Source organism: Engystomops pustulosus, chromosome 7 (genome assembly GCF_040894005.1).
Source record: "Engystomops pustulosus chromosome 7, aEngPut4.maternal, whole genome shotgun sequence".
In the NCBI taxonomy this organism is placed as follows: Eukaryota; Metazoa; Chordata; class Amphibia; order Anura; family Leptodactylidae; genus Engystomops; species Engystomops pustulosus.
In genome coordinates this window covers 22,584,297-22,606,234 of record NC_092417.1, presented here as the reverse complement: position 1 = coordinate 22,606,234, position 21,938 = coordinate 22,584,297, and the positions used below count along the sequence as shown (strand labels likewise).

The window sequence follows — 21,938 nt, the reverse complement described above, 5'->3', positions numbered from 1 at the left end:
TCTCATATCTATCTATCTCATATCTATCTATCTATCTATCTATCTATCTATCTCATATCTATCTATCTATCTATCTATCTCATATCTGTCTATCTATCTATCTCATATCTATCTATCTATCTATCTATCTCCTATCTATCTATCTATCTATCTATCTATCTATCTATCTAATATCTATCTATCTATCTATCTATCTATCTATCTCCTATCTATCTATCTATCTATCTATCATCTATCTATCTATCTATCTATCTCATATCTATCTTCTATCTATCTATCTCATATTTATCTATCTTTCTATCTATCTCCTATCTATCTATCTATCTATCTCATATCTATCTATCTATCTATCTATCTATCTATCTATATATCTATCTCCTATCTATCTATCTATCTATCTATCTATCTATCTATCTATCTATCATCTATCTATCTATCTATCTATCTCATATCTATCTTCTATCTATCTATCTCATATTTATCTATCTTTCTATCTATCTCCTATCTATCTATCTATCTATCTATCTCATATCTATCTATCTATCTATCTATCTATCTATATATCTATCATCTATCTATCTATCTATCTATCTATCTATCTATCTATCTCATATTTATCTATCATCTATCTCTTATCTATCTATCTATCTATCTATCATCTATCTATCTATCTATCTATCTATCTCCTATCTATCATCTATCTATCTATCTATCTATCTATCTATCTATCTCTTATCTATCTATCTCATATCTATCTATCATCTATCTATCTATCTATCTCATATCTATCTATCTATCTATCTATCTCATATCTATCTATCTCATATCTATCTATCTATCTATCTATCTCATATCTATCTATCTATCTATCTATCTATCTATCTATCTATCTCATATCTATCTATCTATCTATCTATCTTTCTATCTCATATCTATCTATCTATCTATCTATCTATCTATCTATCTATCTCATATCTATCTATCTATCTATCTCTTATCTATCTATCTATCTATCTATCTATCTATCTATCTATCTCATATCTATCTATCTATCCCTCCGTCCTTTGAAGTTGGTGCCTGGTGCGGCGTAGAGAGAATTGATTATTTTATTAATTTGCTTCTTGTATTGATAAAAGGAAAGGGATCATTTCACTTGTTATATCCATGTATCGGCCTTATGTTCTGACCAAGAAATTCATTGATTAGCTGAGAGATCATAGAGAAGATCCGATGAAAGCGAAATTATTTTTTCTTCCTCATTCAGCGGCGTTTACATAGAAAATGGCGGCGACGCTCAGTCATTGGAGATATGAAGTGGACTGATGATCATGGGCCATATCTTATCTATCAGTTAGAATTTACACACATACATATATATGTGTATATATATATATATATATATATATATATATATATATATATACGGTATATATATATATAATATAAAATAAAATGAAGCTATTTTGATATTTTCCTCATGAAAATTCATATATGTTTAGGAATATGTCATGTGTTTAGCATATAGATGAATAGATTTAATGTAAGATGAATAAATATAACATTTTTATTTAAAAAAATCTAAGTTATAAAAAAATTTGTTAAATAAGAAACCCATTTTTTATCATTTAAAAGATCAAAAATATTTATCTTAAAATTTTTTGTGGAATTTTTAATTTGTCTTTTTTTTTTAACTAAAGAATGTATCTAAAAAATGCCCCCCAACAACCTTACTATAGACTTTAAAAAAATATATAAAACAATAAAAAAAACCACTTACAAATATATTAATTATTTTTTTATCGTGGATAATTAAACCTTTGCGCAATTTGACTCCAATTACTGGAAGTCATCTGTGATTTTTTTTTTTCACCCCCTTCTAGTTTGCAGATCTGCGTTAAATTTGCTCGCTGGATGTTACTTTACCATTAATTAACCAAAAAAAAATTGAACCAATGACTAATTTATTATTCTTCATTATTTACAAAGACGCTGACAATTTCCAATATTGATCACCGAAAATGTCTTCGCTTCCATCCGTTGCTGCCCAGTAGAGCTCGCAATCTAATGCCCTTGTCGTAGAGTAGACTTGGGCCTTTAGATATGTGGCCTGTCCCAGTATTGACCCAAGGATAGTAAAAGAGTTCAAACTCCATGTAGATGTCGCCTTTGTTGGGGATCGAACCCACGACTTCCAGCGCTTGAGCTCCCATATTACTTAAATTAATTGATTAAAAAAATAGGGGGTAAAATCTCATGTTTTTATATTTTTAAAATGGAAAAATTTCTCTTCAAACATCTTAAATAAATAATACAATTTTTAAGTCTTCTCATTTTTTTTTACGTTTTCTCATATTTATAGTAAGAAAATTCTAATATGTTCTATGAGTCTTGTATTGCTGTGCAATCCGAACCTAAGAAATAAAGTTACAAAAACTTTGAAGAACCTTTAAGGGTCATAGAATGTTGTTATATACAGGCAGTATTCCGGGTTCCGTACAGGATAGGTTCTGTAGGTTTGTTCTTAAGTTGAATTTGTATGTAAGTCGGAACTGTATATTTTATAATTGTAATCCCAGCCAGAATTTTTTTGGTCTCTGTGACAATTGGATTTTAAAAATGTTGGGTTGTCATAAAAACCAGGATTAACACTAAATATTAATTGCAGACGCCTGTGATAACTGTTATAGATGATTATTGTAGCCTAGGACTAAAGTACAGTAAATTACCAACATCCAGAGGTCCGTTTGTAACTGGGAGTTGTCTGTAAGTCGGGTGTTCTTAAGTAGGGGACCGCCTGTATATATATATATATTTTTTTTTTGTTTGTTTGTTTGTTCTGTAGAGCGGGCCAAAAAATATTTGTAAGTTTGCAATAGGTAGTAAAAATGTATAATGCATGAAATAATACATTTTTGAAATTATATTTTTATTATATCACCCAATGGGGAGAATAATTACCATATATACTCGAGTATAAGCCTAGTTTTTCAGCACAAAAAAATGTGCTGAAACCCCAAACTCGGCTTATACTCGAGTAAAAAAAATATAGGTTTTGCCAGGTTTTTGTGGTAAAATTAGGGGCCTCAGCTAATGCTTGAGTCGGCTTATATTTGAGTATATACGGTACTTCATTGTTTACCATAATGAAAAAAAAAATATATCAATTTTTAAAAAAATATTTTAAGTCAATTTCTCCGGATAAGTGAGTCTTTAAATACATTTTTAATTTGCGAGATTAAAATTTCACCAATAAACATCTAAAGGTGTAGACAGAGGAGAAAAAATACATAAAAGTAGCAAAATGAAATAAATGAAAATGAAATCACTGTAAGCCAGGTGCTTTCCTTTCCTCCATGAAAATCTTCAAAGCTTGAACACGAACAAAGGCCTAAAAGTCCATTTTAACCTTTGTATTGTCAGGGCATTAAAGTGTGAATTGTTGCAGCCCCCGTAGCAGGAAAAGTGACCGTGACATCCTGGTCGATCGAGAGGCTTAGAAATGAACACAGCGAGGGGGGGAGATATAAAATATTGCCCTCACCAAAGGGAAATCACCCCACTCCTAATTATTTCCAAATAACTTGTCAGCTATTTCATTGGAACAATTTACTTTCACATTTTTTTTTTTTTTTTTAATAAAAAACCTCCACGGCTCGGCCACCGCCCATGAATATTAATGAGAATAAACTAAGAAATGTCCAGTATAGAAAAGACAAAGCAGCGAGAGTAAAGGAATTACATTGCTATATACGGTAGAAGCCCGGATGGGAAAGGGATAGGTATTAATCTGGAATATATAGGAAAAAAAATACCAAAAAGTTGTCAATCGAATTTTATAAAAATCTAATTTTTAGATATGGCTGCATCGTTTTATTTTTAAAACAGCAAATCCCGGATAGTTATTCAAAAAAGAATCAGAATCAGACATAGAGAAATCAGAAAGAAAGAATCAGACAAATAGAGAAATAGATTCTTTTCGATTTTTTATTTAAAAAAAAAAATCTTTAAAAAATTTACAAATGAGGGAACTTTTTTTAAAAACGTAAAAATCGATAAAAGCTGAACCGTCATTTGAAAGAAACAAATCATTGGCCTATGTCTATATTTCTTCACATCCGTCTACGGAAACGCTTCCAATTTTTTTCGAATGTAAAAAAGTAATGGACAAAGGAGCAAAAATATATAAAAAAAAAAAAAAATCGGGAAAAATATTGTTAAAAAAAAGCTTAGGTAAATAGATTCCGCGATACTAAATATTTTACTCCATGTTTACTTAAGCAATTTAGGCAAACTGTTATCTGGAGTGCGGTTAGATAGAGTAATTGTACTCTCCAGTGAATGATTGATTGATGGTTTTTTAATCATACCCCTGTGAGGCATTTTACCCGGCCTTGTTTGTACACACTACACACTAGAACATGGGGTTTTACTTCTCCTCTTTGCATATCTCAGCTTTAATGTCCATTAGCCGACATTAGTCGACATGAATTTTAATCAGATACCACGACCTGTAAAGGTGGAGCTCGAGCCGATCATAGGAGACCGATCGTCTGAGCTTCGGATCACCTTCGAGGGTACGACCACCTAAAGTCCATCTCGTATCTACTAGTTCTATACAATCTATTGTCTCCAAGTATTCCAGACTGGGGAAAAAAAAGACTATAGCCTTAACCTGATGCCTGACAGGAAGTACCGAAAAATGTCCGCCCCCTTGATCACCACGACTTCTATATCTCCAGTAGTGGAAACCTCCAAAATCAATGAAATACATAGACGTGAATAATAATAGGAGCTTCTTCCCTCTATAGGTTTACTGAACCTTCAAAACGTTAGAGGCCCGGCGGTGGAAGGGTTACAGCAAAGAGCATTGATTTCTACAGCGGACTCAGTCAGCGCCACTCACAGAGACACACACACACACAATCCACTCATAAACTACCCACAACCCCTTGCGCTTTATTCCCAAGAGGGGCTTTCTGTGAGCGTCCTATTGATTTTTGATTTTACAGAAATTAGCCCCTTTTCCCCCCTATTTTTTATTTTCATTTTTTCGTCTTTCAAACTGATGTATAAGTTTGGGATTTTTATGGTTTTAATGATGGTAGGAGACGTCTAGGAAGAAAAACACACGAGGAGGAGAAACAATAAAGATGTTTCTAGATCATTCTAGCATGTCACATATTTTAACATTCGCTATGGAAGGTGTTACAGGAACCTCAAGTATTCTAAAGGAGAAAGGTGCTAAACTACCGGATTCCAAAAGGCCCGTCGTAATCTTTTTAATGAAATAACTACACATCAGAACTAATTTCTAATAGGGGTTAAATATTTTAGATGTATCATAGATGTATCATGGACAACGAGACTAGTTTTATAGGGAACATGGCAAGAAATAGGAGATAAATGTATCAAGGTACACAAAAAGTATGGAGGCACCAGTACAGGAGACCAAGGTATGGAGCTAGCTGTGCAGGAGACCAAGGCATGGGGGTACCTGTGCAGGAGACCAAGATATGGAGGTACCAGTACAGGAGACCAAGATATGGAGGTACCTGTGCAGGAGACCAAGGCATGGAGGCACCAGTACAGGAGACCAAGATATGGAGGTACCTGTGCAGGAGACCAAGATATGGAGGTACCTGTGCAGGAGACCAAGATATGGAGGTACCTGTGCAGGAGACCAAGGTATGGAGGCACCAGTACAGGAGACCAAGATATGGAGGTACCTGTGCAGGAGACCAAGATATGGAGGTACCTTTGCAGGAGACCAAGATATGGAGGTACCTGTGCAGGAGACCAAGGTATGGAGGTACCTGTGCAGGAGACCTAGATATGGAGGTACCTGTGCAGGAGACCAAGGCATGGGGGTACCTTTGCAGGAGACCAGGGTATGGAGGTACCTTTGCAGGAGATAAAGGGATGGATGAACCTCTGAAGTAGACCAAAGTATGCATGTACCAGTGCAGGAGATCAAGGTAGGGATGTAGCAGTGCAAGAGACCAAGGTACGGAGGTATCAGTGCAAGAGATCAAGGTTTGTAGGTATCTGTTCAGTAGAACTCAGTATGGAGGTAACTAATCAGGAGATGAAGGGATGAATGAACCTCTGAAGCAGTACAGGAGACCAATATATGGTGGTATCAGTGGAGTAAACTAAGTTTTCTAGGTAGCATTGCAGGAGACCAAGAGATATGCATGTATCCGAGCAGCAGACCATAGTATGGAGGGACCTTTGCAGGAGACCAGGGTTTGGAGGTATCAGTGGAGTAGAATAGATTCTGGAGGTACCGGAGCAGAAGATCAAGGTATAGAAGTACCTGTTCAGTAGACCTGGATATGGAGGAACTTGTTCAGAAGACCACAATATGGAGGTACCTTTGCAGGAAACCTAGGTATGGAGGTATCAGTGGAGTACACGCTTTGTATAGAGATGCGCACCTTTATATAAAACATACAAATGCATGGAAGGCAAAACCTGTAGCCAAAGAACACAGCATTCATTGGTTACAGGGATAAATGGGCCAATAACAATAATAGATAGAACCCGATTAATTTTTCCATTAGTTATGGAAAATACTTTCAATATAATGCACAAAAAATTACATCACAGAAACAATTTATAAAAATTTTTAACATTTTTTAAAAGGGATCTAAAATAGTGAGATGCAGAAAAACAATCAGACCTCAGATCAAAACAGATCAAAAACAATCGGATCTCTAATTTTTGTCAATTTATAAATTTTTTTGCAAGTTGTACGTTAAAAAAAGAATAATTTTTAAAAATTAACGCAAAATATAAAAATTTCATAAACAAATGTATTCAAGATAATAAAATACATAAAAATTATAATTTTTTTAGCATTGTATTTATTTTAAAAATTTGGGTTGGTTGACCAGTATGCATCACAATTATTGTTCATATATGGACACAACGCAAGATTATTTGTGGATCTTGACTTCTCTCGTTGACTTGAGAAGAACAGGTCAAAAGTAGTCAGGGACATTATAAGATGACGTTGATTATGAGACTTTTTGGGGATGTTCATGTAGAGGACAGCAATGACTTGGGGATAGGTGGTACTTCGAGACCCGTGGTGTACAGCTGCTGACTGGAGAATACCGTGGTCTTCTACTAGTTCAAGTGTTGTCATGATGACGTTCCTTGGTTTCCTTAGCAACATTAGTTCTCTTCAGATGTTCTCCTACTTTAGGGAACAAAATATTCTTACTAAACATTACATGTGGATGTGCAAAAGTAGAAATATGAAGAACTTTGAAAGCTTTGATCTTGTATTCTGGATATCTGGTCATAGATATCTGCAGATGTCCCTACTCACAGATCCACCACCGGGCTATTATTACGGCTCCCGGTACTTGGCATTGTATATCACAATTACAACAAGTGTCATGGGGCTTCCTCATTGTTTAGTATCCCATTAAGTGGAGGAAATTCTCGGGCACTTATCATAGTTATCGACCATGTCCCTTCTCTTTGTCATAAGCCAGAAGCAACCCATACCGGTTTTGAGATTTTCAGAGGACGGGCGTCCATCTTGAGGCATTTCCAAATGTATCAATCTTAATCTATTCTCATTTCTGTAGACACCTTCCTATTTTACTCCAAATTTTGGACCAATTTCTTCCAGGTCAACATGTATGAGCCCTTTAGAGTTTACAAGGATAACTTCCTTCTTTGCCATGGTTTATGAACATGTTCTTTACTATGTCATTGGGGGATATTTATCGCCTCGCCGCTGCAAATTCGCAACCTGATACATCAAGAGGCTTCTGCCTCTTGATGTATCAGGCTGCTAGCAGCGCAGCGTTTAACCTACGCCAGGCAGCAGTGATTGCGCAGGCGCGGGGACAGTAACGCCCCGCGCCGGCCCACTCTCGTCCGGCCAAGCCCTCCGCTCGGCCGGCCGCGCCCCCCCCCCCCCTTCACGCCCCTTCACGCCCCACTGGCGTGCAGGTGGCGGATTGGGGAAAATAATTGCAAAAGCTAGCAATAAGCTAGCATTTGCGATTATTTCAGGGCCTCTGCGCCACTGTCGGTGCGCAGAGGTCCTGATAAATATGCCCCATTACCTCTATACCAGTACTTACATATTCAAATCTGGGAGTATTGAATGTATTATGTACCTGCAGTCCTGGTAAAAAAATTCATGATAAGGCCAAATACATACAACCGTATTTGGGGGGGGGGGGAATGATCTGTCCACACAAATTGAGGTTTGTGACACCTAGCAATGGTGCATGAACACACAGTGCCTCACAGTGCCATGACCAAACTGGGCCGCAAAAGATGGAGCAGATCCTATCTTAGGACCGATTTGCGGCTTGCTATGGCGATGGGAGAGGTGAGAAGTGCTCACCACCTCCACCAACTCAACTCTTGGATTTTTGAGAATGTTTCTTTAGCCCCCACTATTTCTAAGCAATTAGCGCTGTTAGTTTCAGCACCCAATATACTATTTAGGCTCTCCACCCACCTGATAGTACAGAGCCTAATGGTTGCTTAATTCCACAAATATTATTGTTGGGGAACGTTAGAGGCAAAAGAAGAAGTTTCAACTGAACCAGAACAAAGGGTCCAAAGATATGGAGTTGGTGAAGACGGTTAACAACTTTAGGCCTCATTCAGAAGACTGTGTGCTTCACCGGTTGTAACACGGGCAAAGGACACGGGCGCATAGAGAAGGGGGGGTGAGCGCTCCTCACCACTCTCCTCCTCATAGGAAGCCGAGTGGTCGTGCTGAAAATCAGTCCAATGATAGGACCTGCTCTATCTTTTGTGGCCCGGGAGTTAATAGGTTTCCTTCTAGGGCTCATTTTTAGGATAAACCTAGACATCCAACATCCACTAGGTTCCTTTAAATCCGTGTTATGCCAATAGGCCTTCTAAGCCCACGGCCACGTGATGGGAGCGCGTCTCCATGACAGGTGAGCGGCTTAGCATGCACCGCAGTGTAGTTAAGCCATCTTGATTGCGATCGCATTAACCTTTATATAGTGCTATCATGTGCTGAGCTTACAGACTCTGTCCATTAATTGCTTCTCCACTACGTACAAATCACTATTCCAATAAAATTGTCACATTCCTCCTCCCAGCGCAAGACGGCTTCAGTGTCACAGCCCGAACTATGACACCTCCCCTCGTTCCATATGCAGGAGCCGCCATTACTTTATAGGCGGATAATGGAAAGTTTACCCTGTAAATTGTCCCTAGTTGCCCTCAGAAATCTCCTATTAAATCTTTCATTAAGACGCCGCTTTATAGATGGCCGATTCCGCTCGTTCCGCCAAACATATCGAGTAATTATTGTCATTTTGTATTCAATTACTGGCGTTATTTCATTACGGACTGTTGTATGCTGTTTTATCTGAATCGTTATTACAGGCTTTGCTTAACCCCTTGACGTCGACCAAATTCCCCCCCCCCCTCCCCGCCAAAGATATTGATTTTTCCGAATCACTTTTAACCCTTTATTTCCTGGAGAACCTACCAAATCATTAACCCCCTCCTCGAACGCTTCCCTTCCACCCATTTCATTAACAGCTAATGAACTGCGCCAAATCTGGGAAGAAAAGCACAGGATGCCCGCAGCGTTCTGCTCCCGTAGGGGTTAACATGCATATATACAGTGCTGTATTCCGCACAGCTGGGTTGTGATCAATATTTTTCTATCAGTGTGCAGTGTCCCAGACAAGAGCGGGGGGAAGGGAACGCAAGGAGAACTGACCAGATGGGGACAAGAGAAAAAACAAGGAATAAGGGGGGGGGGGGGTGTCTTATATGCCATAACCTGTAACACGATCAATTCTTGTGATATAGCGTATTGATAAACATTAATACAATTATGGGATATGAACGTCGGTATTAATATGACACTAATTGAGATGGTAGATAATATATGAAATATTATCGTAGAGCGACGGATGGACTTGCATAATAAAAGGGATGAGTAGCGTCGGTAGAGGCGATGCGATGCTTTAAATATACATTGGAGGCTGCAAAGATGTAAAAATGTAAGTTAAAATATGAGAAAATATGTTAAAAATTATACACAAATATCTTGTAGGGAGAGGTGATGATATTTAGCACTGCCTACTTTCTACAATCAGCACCCCTCCCTCGCCGAAAAATGGTCTGCTCCAATTGGTAATCAATACTTGGTGGGTTTGAGATTGACTGTAGTCTCCCTTTGTAGATAATATGTGTAGAATAGTGGGGCCAAGACTGGCAGGACAAGTAGCCGTAGTGGATTATAATATAGGCAATTTGGGTGGTAGCCCGGGACCCAGGCTTTCTAGGGGGCCCATGGCCACCATAACCACCCACCACATTTTATACCGAGAAGGACCTTTATCCATGAAATCCTCGTACATCTGTTCCTCCTCTCAATAAACATGTACACAAGAGCCATTTCAGGACCTTTGAATGCCCTCCATCGGTCCTGAAACCACAGACTGAAAGCAGCAGAAGGGACACATCCTCCATTCTCCAAGAAGCTTGGTTCTGGTACCATCATTTAGGAAGTGATCCCAGACTTGTAGGTGCTATAACATCCATACAGCCCAGGGCCCGTGGCAGTGGTAATCCACCCCTGACCTCAGATACCAGGGAGATAGGGTGTCCAATAATTTATTATGACTAAAGGAATTCAGCATAAAAGGGAGGTGGAGGTAAGGATAGAAATAAGGTTAGGTCCAATTTGTTTGTAGGATATAGATGCTAAGCTGCAATACCAGGCTACGTCTTCAGGTGGGGCTGTTTCAGGAAATTCAAATTCTCTTTTGACCCGGATACAATAGCTCTTGTAGTCATTGCTCTTGTAGGGTCTAGCATTATAGGTTTTTTAAGTAGTATTTTGTAGGACTATATTTCAACTCCTCTGAAATTGACTCATCCATGTCACAAAGGAATTCAGTTTACCTACACTGCCTCCACAGGAAATGTTGAGCATTACAAGAGACACTCTTTGCATACACTCTATGTCCAGTTGAGGAGAAGGAAATCCTGGATGAAGTATTTGTAAATTAGTTTTGACACTTTAGTTTTAATACTACCATCTACATCTCAGCTTAAAGGAAACCTACCACTACGGATCTACCTATTAAGCTACAAGGAGTAGTACACACTCCTACTCCGACTAAAGGATTAGCCCTAAAAAGGGCAATCTTACTATAGATTAGATGGTTTCCTTTAAAGGGGATGTCCAGTGGGAATTTTATTTTAACAGGTCGGAATCTGTAAAAAAACATGAAACATAATCCTGTTCCAATGTTAACCATTTCCTAATTCCTGGTCCCTCAAAGGGTCTTCACTCAATGTATCCTGCATGTCAAGAAGGACTATGAAATAGATAATAGTGGGAGATCCGAGTCGTATAGGATTGGTTGGAATCAGTGAATTGGTTACTGGTTCCTTTTACATTCTGAGCCACCTCTGGACATCTTTTGAAGGACACCTCTTTAAGGACCAAAGATAAGATATTGACCCATCATATGACAGGGTCATGTCTACCTACACCTTTAACAACGCTTCTAAGGGCTATTTTGAGGAGGCAATTGTGCCCCAAATATTGTATGACTGCTTTCATCTAGGTGGAAATGGTCCCTTTAAGCCAGAACAGTTCATACATAACCTTAAACCTAAGATTTATAGGCCTGTATAAGAATTTTGGGTAGAGTCCTACAAAATATTCACCTCTAACCTCCTGCTTGTAATAGCCATGCTATTTCATCAGACGGTACAGAAGTCGAAGCATTACTAGAAAAAAGGTGAAAAGTGGACTATTTGCATTCTGCTGTGCACAATTTATTGGTGTATGAATTTAGAAATGCCCGAACCGGTTCAATGTTGAAATTAACTCGCCAATGAATTAATGTAATATGTGTCCGCGAAGGGCATATTATAGTATATAATATACATAAATATATAAGAATAGCAAACCTATATACATATTGTACAACCATCTTGTATTCTAGATTCTAGTCCTTCCTTAAGGTTCAAGATATCTTGAGATGATTGGCCTTGAGATGACCAAACATTTTTAGGCTGGTCCTCCTGTTAAAAGACTCATCTCAGGGTACCTTGAGTCAATAGGAAAGATAAGGAAGGTCATAACTTTTGTATTCGAAGATCTCAAAACATAGGATGCTTCAAACAGTTGAAAATGTTTGCCCCCTTTGCCCGTGGTATGAAAGTATACTAATCTCTTTACGTTATTGTACCCACAGCCTGCAAAAGGAAAGAGCAAGAGCAAACCAAAGCCGAAAGAAATCACGTTCCTAAGAGGCACCGCTTGGTCTTCACCGACATCCAGCGGCGCACCCTACATGCCATTTTTCATGAGAACCAGAGGCCCTCCAAAGAATTGCAGATCACCATCGCCCAACAGCTTGGCCTTGAGCTGTCCACTGTCAGCAACTTCTTTATGAATGCCCGCAGGAGAAGCTTGGACAAGTGGATGGATGAGGGTCATGGGCGTCCTCCATCCTCTTCAGGGTCTTTATCCAAAGGTGGCTCAGCCATTGCTTGCACCAAAGCATGAAAGAGATGCCTATAGCTGTATCAACCAAAGATAGTATCAGCTCAGCCTTCATTTTCATCCCTTCTCCATCTTGGACACCAAGAACGTTGACCTTGAGGTGTCAAAGGACAAGGGGAACTCATAAAAGTTTTTATGAGGGGGAAAGCAGTTCCTTGCTTGAACGTCATCCATTGCGGTCATTTTGGCTGATACATACTTCAATCAAATTTTATGGGTATAGACTAGTCCATATGTGGTCATTATTTATTTTATATGTCCGCACACACAGCGCACTACAATTAATACAGGTATCACTTTTGTTTGCCCTTTCAATGAAGGTTGGGTGGCAACAAGTTTTTTGGTAGGTTCACGAGGTACTGCAGTTTGTAGCCTGTCACTAGAGCTAGCTACTTACAAGACGGAACAGTCCAATGACACATGTAGGTGGATTAACAGGAAGGCATGCGCCACCTCTCACCTCCTCCTGCACCATGCCCAACATTTGATGGCAAATTATTTCTTCAGACATAACATGAAGAACATTGTCCAATAGCTACCTCTTGTCGGAGCTGACAGTGACCGGCTGTGGAAATGCTTCAAACTAATCTCAGCTAACCTCAGATAAGGTTCTACCTTGCATCAATTTTAGGGTGAGAGGGGTAGTCATAAAGGAGCTGTAAATAGTCTTACATTTCATCTTTGGATATGACTGGATTTTTCTGGCAGAGGAAAAAAACATTTAGAACTCCCATGGGAGCGGGATTCTGCCTACACTACTCCTCTAGCGGCCAGCCATGTTTTAATTTGACCCCATGCTCCCCTTCCTGTTTTTGAAGGGTAGTCTTGGAGATCAATGTCGAAATAAGTTTTGAACCAAAGTTATAGAATTATGACATTCAACTTTTTGGAAAGCTAGAATCCATGAGGTCATGTCTAATGTTACGGGTATGCAATTACCAGAAATATTAATAGAGTGAGGTAACAAATAGTAGAATGGAGGTTCTCCATTTTCTACAAACCCCATTTTTAGTTGAGTTAATATACAAGTATTGATTATTTTGAATGTTTCTTTACCTTCCCCCATTTTCCGGTACTTGCTAAACATAGGTGACATACCACCTTCTTAATCACTAATGGTCTCTTTTTGTGGGCCTGTATTTTTATGGAAGTTACGAGGTTCTTGCTTGGTCTTAAGGGCCATAGATGTGCAAACTCATTGATTCCGGCAGAAGTAACCAACTATGTCCTATGTATGAGGGATAGAGCATGTTGAATTCCAATATTGACTTGTTCATCGTAGATAAGCCATCACTAAAAGCATTTTGCACTCCTCTCCCTATTCAGTACATGTACCCTCTTGGCCAAACCAAGCATGCGTGTATTTCAGGAGCTGTTGGAAGACTACTTGTTGGAAAAACAAGAGCTTCACCAATAACGATCAAGGGTACACCGGCACCGTTAGGCTTAGGCCACAGATGGTGGTCTTGCATGTGCATGCCGATACAATTTTCAATTAAAATGTTAAGAATTGTTATTTATTGCTCGTTCTTAATTATGGGGAGAACTTATTTAAGAAAAAGCAATTTAGAAAAAATGTCAACAAAGACAAAGGCATACATATAGCCATACCCTTGTTTGACCCATTGTAGACTTTTAGCCTTACTTTATCAAGCTAACCCTAGCTAAATTCTCCAAAAACTCTTCTAAATAGAGTAAGCCAAATAATTCCCATTTAAGATATCCTACAAAATCCTCAACACCACCTATGGTGGACTGTATATAGGAGAGGAGTGTGTAAGGATAATTATTCCTTATTCCAACAGCAAGAGATTCTATTATCTCAGTCACCAGCTTGTGTCGCGATGACCCCATCCAGACTGGTAAAAATTCAAAGCTTTGTGATGCCACTTTGAAAAGGTGTTGACCTTTTTGCCTTTAGAAGCTAAGGGCTGCAGTCTGGATGTACAGCCGGACCCTCCCCAGGCTCTTTTCATTTTACTCCTGACCAGCTGACGGGGAATTAGTGAGTTCAATGGAACAGTAGGAGATAAGAGGAGGTAGAGGTTGGAAGGTCAAGTCACTCTTCATCCAGTGATCACATCCTCTGCAGGGGATTCGCTAACCCTTTGGCTTCTATGTTTGCCTCCGATGTATAGTTTTGGTTTTTGACACTTAGCTGTCAATTCAACCTTATGGTTAATTTATAAAAGAGCAGTACATCAAAACAAAAAACCTCACATTTGGTTTGTCGGAGACTTTCATTGTTGGCTTCATTCATGGCATCTAGCTAGCGGTTTGCGAGTATCAGCCACTGAAGATGAACTCTAGTATACATTGACGAAATGAAACTGCTTCCCAGCCAATTTTTTAATCCCCAAAAAGCCCCACCACAGGGCAAATGAAGCATTACATATGTTTAAAACAATAAGTTGCCCATGTAATGCATGTACCTAGATAAGACCTTCAGAGACACTAAGTAGATGTTCTCCACTCTAGATAAAGTTGGTCGTACGTGTAAGATTATCATTGGCTGGAATGTTGCAGGTTCCATTTTTGGTAGACCAACATATTCACCTTTAATTTATAAAAACCTTGATAGAATTGGTCAAAATCGCCCTTTACGGTCAACTTTTATCTTACGACCTTACGATGGTCTTAACTCACCTTGATTGACTTTTAAATTCTCAAATATTCAAAATTATTTTAAAATGAGATACAAAAGTACAAATTTTGTTCATTTTTGATCAATTAAGTCTTTGGAGGATCTTTATCTAGACACAGTGGTTTGCATAAGAGGCCTTGTATATTCCACGTAGAGGGTGACCACTGAACAAATTAAGCTGAAACCAGGAAGCCTCATTAGGATTACAATTTCCACCCTAAAATCGACATCTTCCATCACCCTACCTTCTACATGCTTAGTGCCTGTCTGTCATAACATCATAGATGGAAATATAACATCATATTGATTTTTTTGGTATTGACCTGTTTTATATGATGTTATCAGGTTGTAGTGATGGGACGTCTCTCTCGGAATTAGAAATGTAATCTGACACCAATGTGGGAATTCCAAGCTAAAATTGGAATCTAATTCGGATCGAATAGGCCGGATGATGATAAAGTTTAAATGTCATCCAGTAGTGGCTTCGGCCAAGCAAGACCCAAGTACCATTACCCAATGAAGGTGACTTATGTGATGTGTGTATAGACTTGTACCGTACCGTGAAGACACTTGGTGGCGAAAGCTACATAAGGTTGTACCTCAATGATTTAGAGTAAAGGGCAAACCTCTACATAGCACCACCAGACCAGTCCATTAGAACCACTTGGTCCAATTCCTCCATGCCTCACCCCTATTAAGGTTCCCGCTCAAAGATTGCATGAGACCACACGTAGAAAGTAGATTTTGCAAAGCGATGGCCGACAGTGTACAGATCAGAGATGAGATCTATGCTTTTTTTTCTTCGTTTTTTTCCATTGGCATGGCTAAACTGGCATATCATCATAGTTCTACCTCATTCTTGGGGGTTATTAAAAAGAATAGTCTTGACGGGTATTTGTAATATAGCTGTAGGCCAACTATGAGGTCCAGGCTGAATAGTACATTGTCGCTACAATATGTAATAATTGAGCTTTCTTTAACATGATTTCCTCAGCAGCAGGGGCATCCAAAGAGGTATAACGGGACCTTCGGCTGGTTGAAGCCACCTGAGAACCCATACTGGGGTTCAGGTGGTAGATTAGGGCTTAGTGGGCCTCAAGGTAGGTCCAACTGTGAGTCATGGAGATAGAAGTCATGAGACGTTGCACTCCATGTTCATGGGCCCATATCAGCCTCAGAAGCCGTGACCTTTGCTAAGCAGCCATCTTGAATTGAAGTCCTTTGTGGCACAAAGTTCCTCATTCCTATAAAATCCTGGGTGGGTCAGGACCATGACACGTCTGTTAATCATTTTATAATTCGTTCTACAGACCATTGCTTCTAGGAAGCCATCTTTTTTAAGTTTAGATGACCTCCCCAGTCATAACGGCTGCCAGACGATGCACACGAAATGACTGTTCTACAGATTCAAAATGGTGGATCTCCTCGCCGAATCACACCGAATCCTTTTTCGTTATATAATTGATACCAAAGAACAAATGTATGCGCTTGACAATTGTTTTGTACCCCGCAACATTGCTGCCATGGCTTTTGTGAGTTTGTAAATTTTTGGGTGCAGAAATACAGGGTTTGGGGGGGGGGGGGGGGTTGGAAAGGGAAGCGGAAATTAACAGGATTGATTAGTAAAATTGGACTATTCCAATCAAGCAATGAATTGTGGGTAGTAGATGTATTAGTTACTAGGCGACACTTTAAAAGACAGGGGCAAAAGAACCAATCACAATTGGAAAACAATCAAGATCGCTGAGCGACAAGTCAATTTTAAGGGGTTGTTTTTTTTTGTTTTTTTTTGTATTTTGAGACAGTATTAACCAAATGTGCAATCCTATGCGAAATGAACCAATGTTAATAATGTATTTATGTATTTATTTAATTTATTTCTTCCACAATTCCATCATTTCCATGTTTCGCCATCGGAGACGGTTATCTGTGAGACGCCATTCTTGTTATTTTATTCCCTAGAATTTAGAAGGGGTTTTTTGTTCCTTAAGTACAAAATCACAGGTTTTAAAGGGGTTCTATGAGATTCGGAAAAAGGGATACGCGTCTCAAAAAACAGCACCACTCGTCTTTGTGGCTATGTATGGTATTGCAGCTTGATTATGTTTTTATCTGAGCTGCCATAGTATGCAACGCTGTTTTTGGAAATATTCCTGATTTTTTTTTTCGAGTTTTATAACCCCTAATGCTTGGAATGATGCTAAGGTTTGGTCCTAACAGAACTGGACCAGCACCAAAGAAGCAAAAAATATCATCCCAGTTCATACTTTATGTCAGGTTTAGTTTCCTTCTCTTTACGTTTTTCTTTTTTATGGTTTGATAGGACATTTATAGTCTATCTATATACAGGCGGTCCCCGGGTTACGTACAAGATAGGTTCTATAGGTTTGTTCTTAAGTTGAATTTGTATGTTAGTCGGAACTGTATATTTTATAATTGTGGACCCAGACAAAATTTTTTTTTTCATTGTGGGACTATAGTAAAGCTTCCAGAGAGCTTCACCAAAGGTGACAGTGGGCAGAGAGGTCCGTTTGTAACCAGGGGTTGTCTGTAAGTCGGGTGTCGTTAAGTAGGGGACCGCCTGTAGTCCTATTAGCTACTGTAATGCCTATTTTGGCCTATAGGGGTCTCTCTCATCCTTGTGCCTTTAGTCGTCAATCATAGCCATGGCTAGTTGGTAGGGGGCGTCAATTCAGCCACCTGACCCCACAATATTGCAGGATTGGTGGCAGAACACCCAATCCAGCAATGTGTTCAGGTCAGGCGGCCGAACCTGACTGACAAACAACGAACCCAACCATTGGGTCAGCTCATCTCTAGCCGACGACTAATGGCTAAGTTTTAGGGAGAGTCAAGAACAAGGTATGGCATGTACTTATGGCGTGAAGCTAAACCCTTAACCGCCCCGTAAGGCGTCTTCACATAGATCGTCCCTTCCGGTCACGTTCCAATACGGTTAATTTATTTCCCCGCTCATCCTGGCAGTGTTCCAGCTGTGCATTTTACTATCTATATAAATATATATATTACACATATAGAAGGGAGAGGAAACTTGAATGTCGAAACTTTGTTATTTGTGCTGATTAACCAAAGTCTTTTTGCTTGTACACATTTTAAAACACGTACATTTTATACCAAAGTTTTTTCTCTGATACCTCATCGTGTGATTTGTCCGTGGTGATGTTACGCAGAAATTAAATGTCCTTTCTTGAAAGATTAAAGGCTTGTGTGTGTGTTTTATGTTCTCACCTACAGGGGGCAGTGTTATAATATACACACTTAAGGCTCAATCAGACGCCTGTCTGGGGAATGTGTGTGCGGCCGCAAATTTGCGGCGCATATACGTCCCCATAGACGGCAATGGCGGCCTGGCGGTGGTACGGTGCCACACATGTGTGCCACTGATCCGCGCCGTACATGTCTGCGGCCGTGCACCGCTATTTTCTATGGAGGGGTCCCCTCCGCCTCCTCTCCAGCGCACGGTGATATGCATACCGCCATGTGAATGTACCCAAAGGGGGAGATTTATCATCAAGTTTCTGAGGTAAAACCGGTCTAGTTACCCATGGAAACCAATCAGAACTCAGCTTTCATTTTATAAAAAGCTGTTGGAAAATTAAAGCTGAGCTCTGATTGGTTGCCATGGGCAACTAGACCACTTCTGCTCTAAGAGACTTATGATGAATCTCCCCCTTTAGAGCAAGGACTAGTCACTACTTTCCTTCTCCAACAGGGGGCAATGCTGAGCAAGGAAAGAAGCTTGGATATCTAAGGCTAGAACGGGACGGTATGGGTTTAAAATTACACCTGTGCCGACAATTTTAATTCTAAAAAACAAATCAAGGGGCGCAGCATTTAAATTGTAAATTGTGTTGCACGCCCTATGTAAGGTGCAGCACAAAAAAGATGTTGAACTCTGCTGGGCCAGTGCTTGGAAAGAACACATTCACGATTTATGGTGCACGATCTTAGTGAATCACGCATGCAGCATTATACACATTTTCCGAATTTCTAAGTAAATTTGCCCCAGTGTCTCTGTGTGCTGCTACCACAGAGATTGCTGCAGTGCCGCTGATGCAGCCGAGCCCATCTGGCTCCATAGGAGATCTTCCCAGTGATGCTGACCACTGATCCGCTCTAACATTTCTAAAAGCTAACGCTCCTCATTATCGCTGCAACAGGTCAAATCTAACCTCAAAGGACGGAGTTATCTCTAGCCTGCTGTTGTTCTACTGTTTGGAACCTGTCAATAAAAGAAATTGTTTAAAAATCTCCACTTAACTTTTTGTGTCCCAGGCCTGCCACTACCATCATAGGCCTCCCTGACAACATCCGCTGGGAGTCACCTACACAGGAGTGCCCTAGGGGGGATACTTTCTACACGTGCTGTCTTAGCCTCTTCTTGCTTCTGTCCTGCTGGCCCATGCAGGTGAAGATGAGGCCTACAACAGAACCCAAGGCTTCCGTGACACGGCCTAGTCACCATCATAGCCAGGCAATCTAGGTTCCCGTCTCCTACATGCTGTCAGCCCCGGTGGGTATGTTGCATGGGGGAGATGTGGGGCCCTGTTATAAATTTGGCATTACAGCCTATGAGCTTCTGATGCCACAGTGCACACCAAATATTCTTATGCTACACCCACAGAAGCCTCATTAAGAAGCTCCTGATAATCCTCCTGGTGTTATATCAGTGGGATTTGATGTTGCCTTAAGAACAAGTGTATAGATACATTTGGACACGGTTCATAACAACAGTCATTCATGAGGATCATCAAAGCCCCTATAGATCTCATACATTAATAAAAAATTACACCCTGCCTTGCCTCAGGCATCAATTATGGCCAAATAAATCTTCTGAGATTAGATTTTCTGGCCGCTTGTCCGAAGAGAACCAATTTGGATGGATTCACCGATGGTGGGAAGGTTACTGATTAGATGCTGTAATAACTGCAACGAATTGGTAATGAATCTTCAGCGTGGTTATTGGGCCCCGGTATTGGACGATAGATGGACATTTATGTATAATTCATCCTGACAGTCACCATCGTACTCAATGTCTTCTTACCTGTAAATCCACATTACACCTCTCCATCGCTTTCTAAAACGTGTTAGAGCTTGAAGAAATAGAGGCAATAGATGCGCTGGTCTTGGGGAACGTTCATCAGATTTATGGATCAATGGAGCTCCAAATATCAGCACCCTAAGAAATATTCCTCAGGCTACAGATACATGACGTTGGTGTGGATGTTTATGAAGATAAGGACTAGTTAACAAGATAAATATGGTCATGTTTCACTCCCCCAGCGCATGATGTCCAGTGTCGGACTGGGTTTCCTTGGGCCCACCAGAGAAAATCAATTTGGGGACCCACTCTTCATTATCCCCCTAGGAAATAAACTCTAGAAGCCTCCAAATTGTGGTGTTTTCTGATGACCTCTGGGGTTCAGTATTGGGCTGAGCCGGGGCCCATCGGAGGATCTTCTGGTACTCTGGTGGGCCAGTCCGACACTGATGATGTCCCCTGGTTTACTGCCCCATTCCATGATGTCTCCTTGTTTACTGCCCCATTCTATAATGCCCACTGGTTTATTGCCCTATTCCATAATGTCCACTGGTTTATTGCCCCAGCGCACACTGTGCACTGGTTTACTACCATTGGTTGTATTGGTTTACTATCCTAATCACATGATGTCCACTGGTTTATGCTCCAGTCCATGTTGTCAACTGGTTTAATACCCTCCATCTATGATGTCCACTGGTTTAGTGCCGCTGTCTGTGGAGCACGGAAGCGAAGGGTGCAAGGCCTGCAGGACAAGTGCAAGCCAACCCATGCAGGGCGCAAATCCGGTGCAGGTCCTCTAATGCAGGGTGTAAGTGCTCCAGCACAAGGTGTAGGTCCTCTAATGTAGGGTGCAAGTCCTACGGTACAAGGGCCAGGTTCTTTAATGTAGGGTGCAAGTCCTCTGGTACAAGGTGCAGTTCCTCTAATGTAGGGTGCAAGTCCTCCGGTATAAGGGGCAGGTCCTCTAATGTAGGGTGCAAGTCATCCAGTACAATGGGCAGGTCCTCTAATGTAGGGTGCAAGTGCTCCAGCACAAGGTGTAGGTCCTCTAATGTAGGGTGCAAGTCCTACGGTACAAGGGCCAGGTTCTTTAATGTAGGGTGCAAGTCCTCCAGTACAAGGGGCAGTTCCTCTAATGTAGGGTGCAAGTCCTCCGGTACAAGGGGCAGGTCCTCTAATGTAGGGTCCAAGTCCTCCGGTACAAGGGGCAGGTCCTCTAATGTAGGGTCCAAGTCCTCCGGTACAAGGGACAGGTCCTCCAATGAAGCGTGCAAGTCATCCAGTACAATGGGCAGGTCCTCTAATGTAGGGTGAAAGTCCTCCAGTACAAGGTGCAGGTCCTCTATCAGGGTGCAAGTCTTCCAGTACAAGGTGCAGGTCTTCTAATGTAGGGTGGGGACCCTTCAGTAGAAGGTGCAGGTCCTCTAATGTAGGGTGGAGACCCCTCAGTACAAGGTGTAGGTCCTCTAATGTAGGGTGGAGACCCCTCAGTACAAGGTGTAGGTCCTCTAATGTAGAGTGCAAATCTTTCAGTACAAGGTGCAGGTCCTCTCATGTAGGGTGCATGTCCTCCAGTACAAAGTGCAGGTCCTTTAATGTAGGGTGCATGTCCTCCAGTACAAAGTGCAGGTCTTCTAATCAAGGTTGCAAGTCCTCCATTACAAGGTGCAGGTCCTCTA

At 40.5% G+C, this 21,938-nt stretch overlaps 1 protein-coding gene across 2 annotated transcripts in view; it reads left to right on the top strand.

Annotated features, from left to right (window-relative positions):
* Nucleotides 1-18,395, top strand: part of LOC140069423 (hepatocyte nuclear factor 6-like) — a 57,979-nt gene extending 39,584 nt beyond the window's left edge. For both annotated transcript variants that reach the window (XM_072115110.1, XM_072115109.1), the window contains exon 4: nt 12,243-18,395. In XM_072115110.1, coding sequence (XP_071971211.1) covers nt 12,243-12,556 — 314 coding nt within the window. In that variant the 3' untranslated portion in view covers nt 12,557-18,395. The remainder of the gene's footprint in view (nt 1-12,242) is intronic.
* The last annotated feature ends 3,543 nt before the right edge of the window (nt 18,396-21,938 follow it).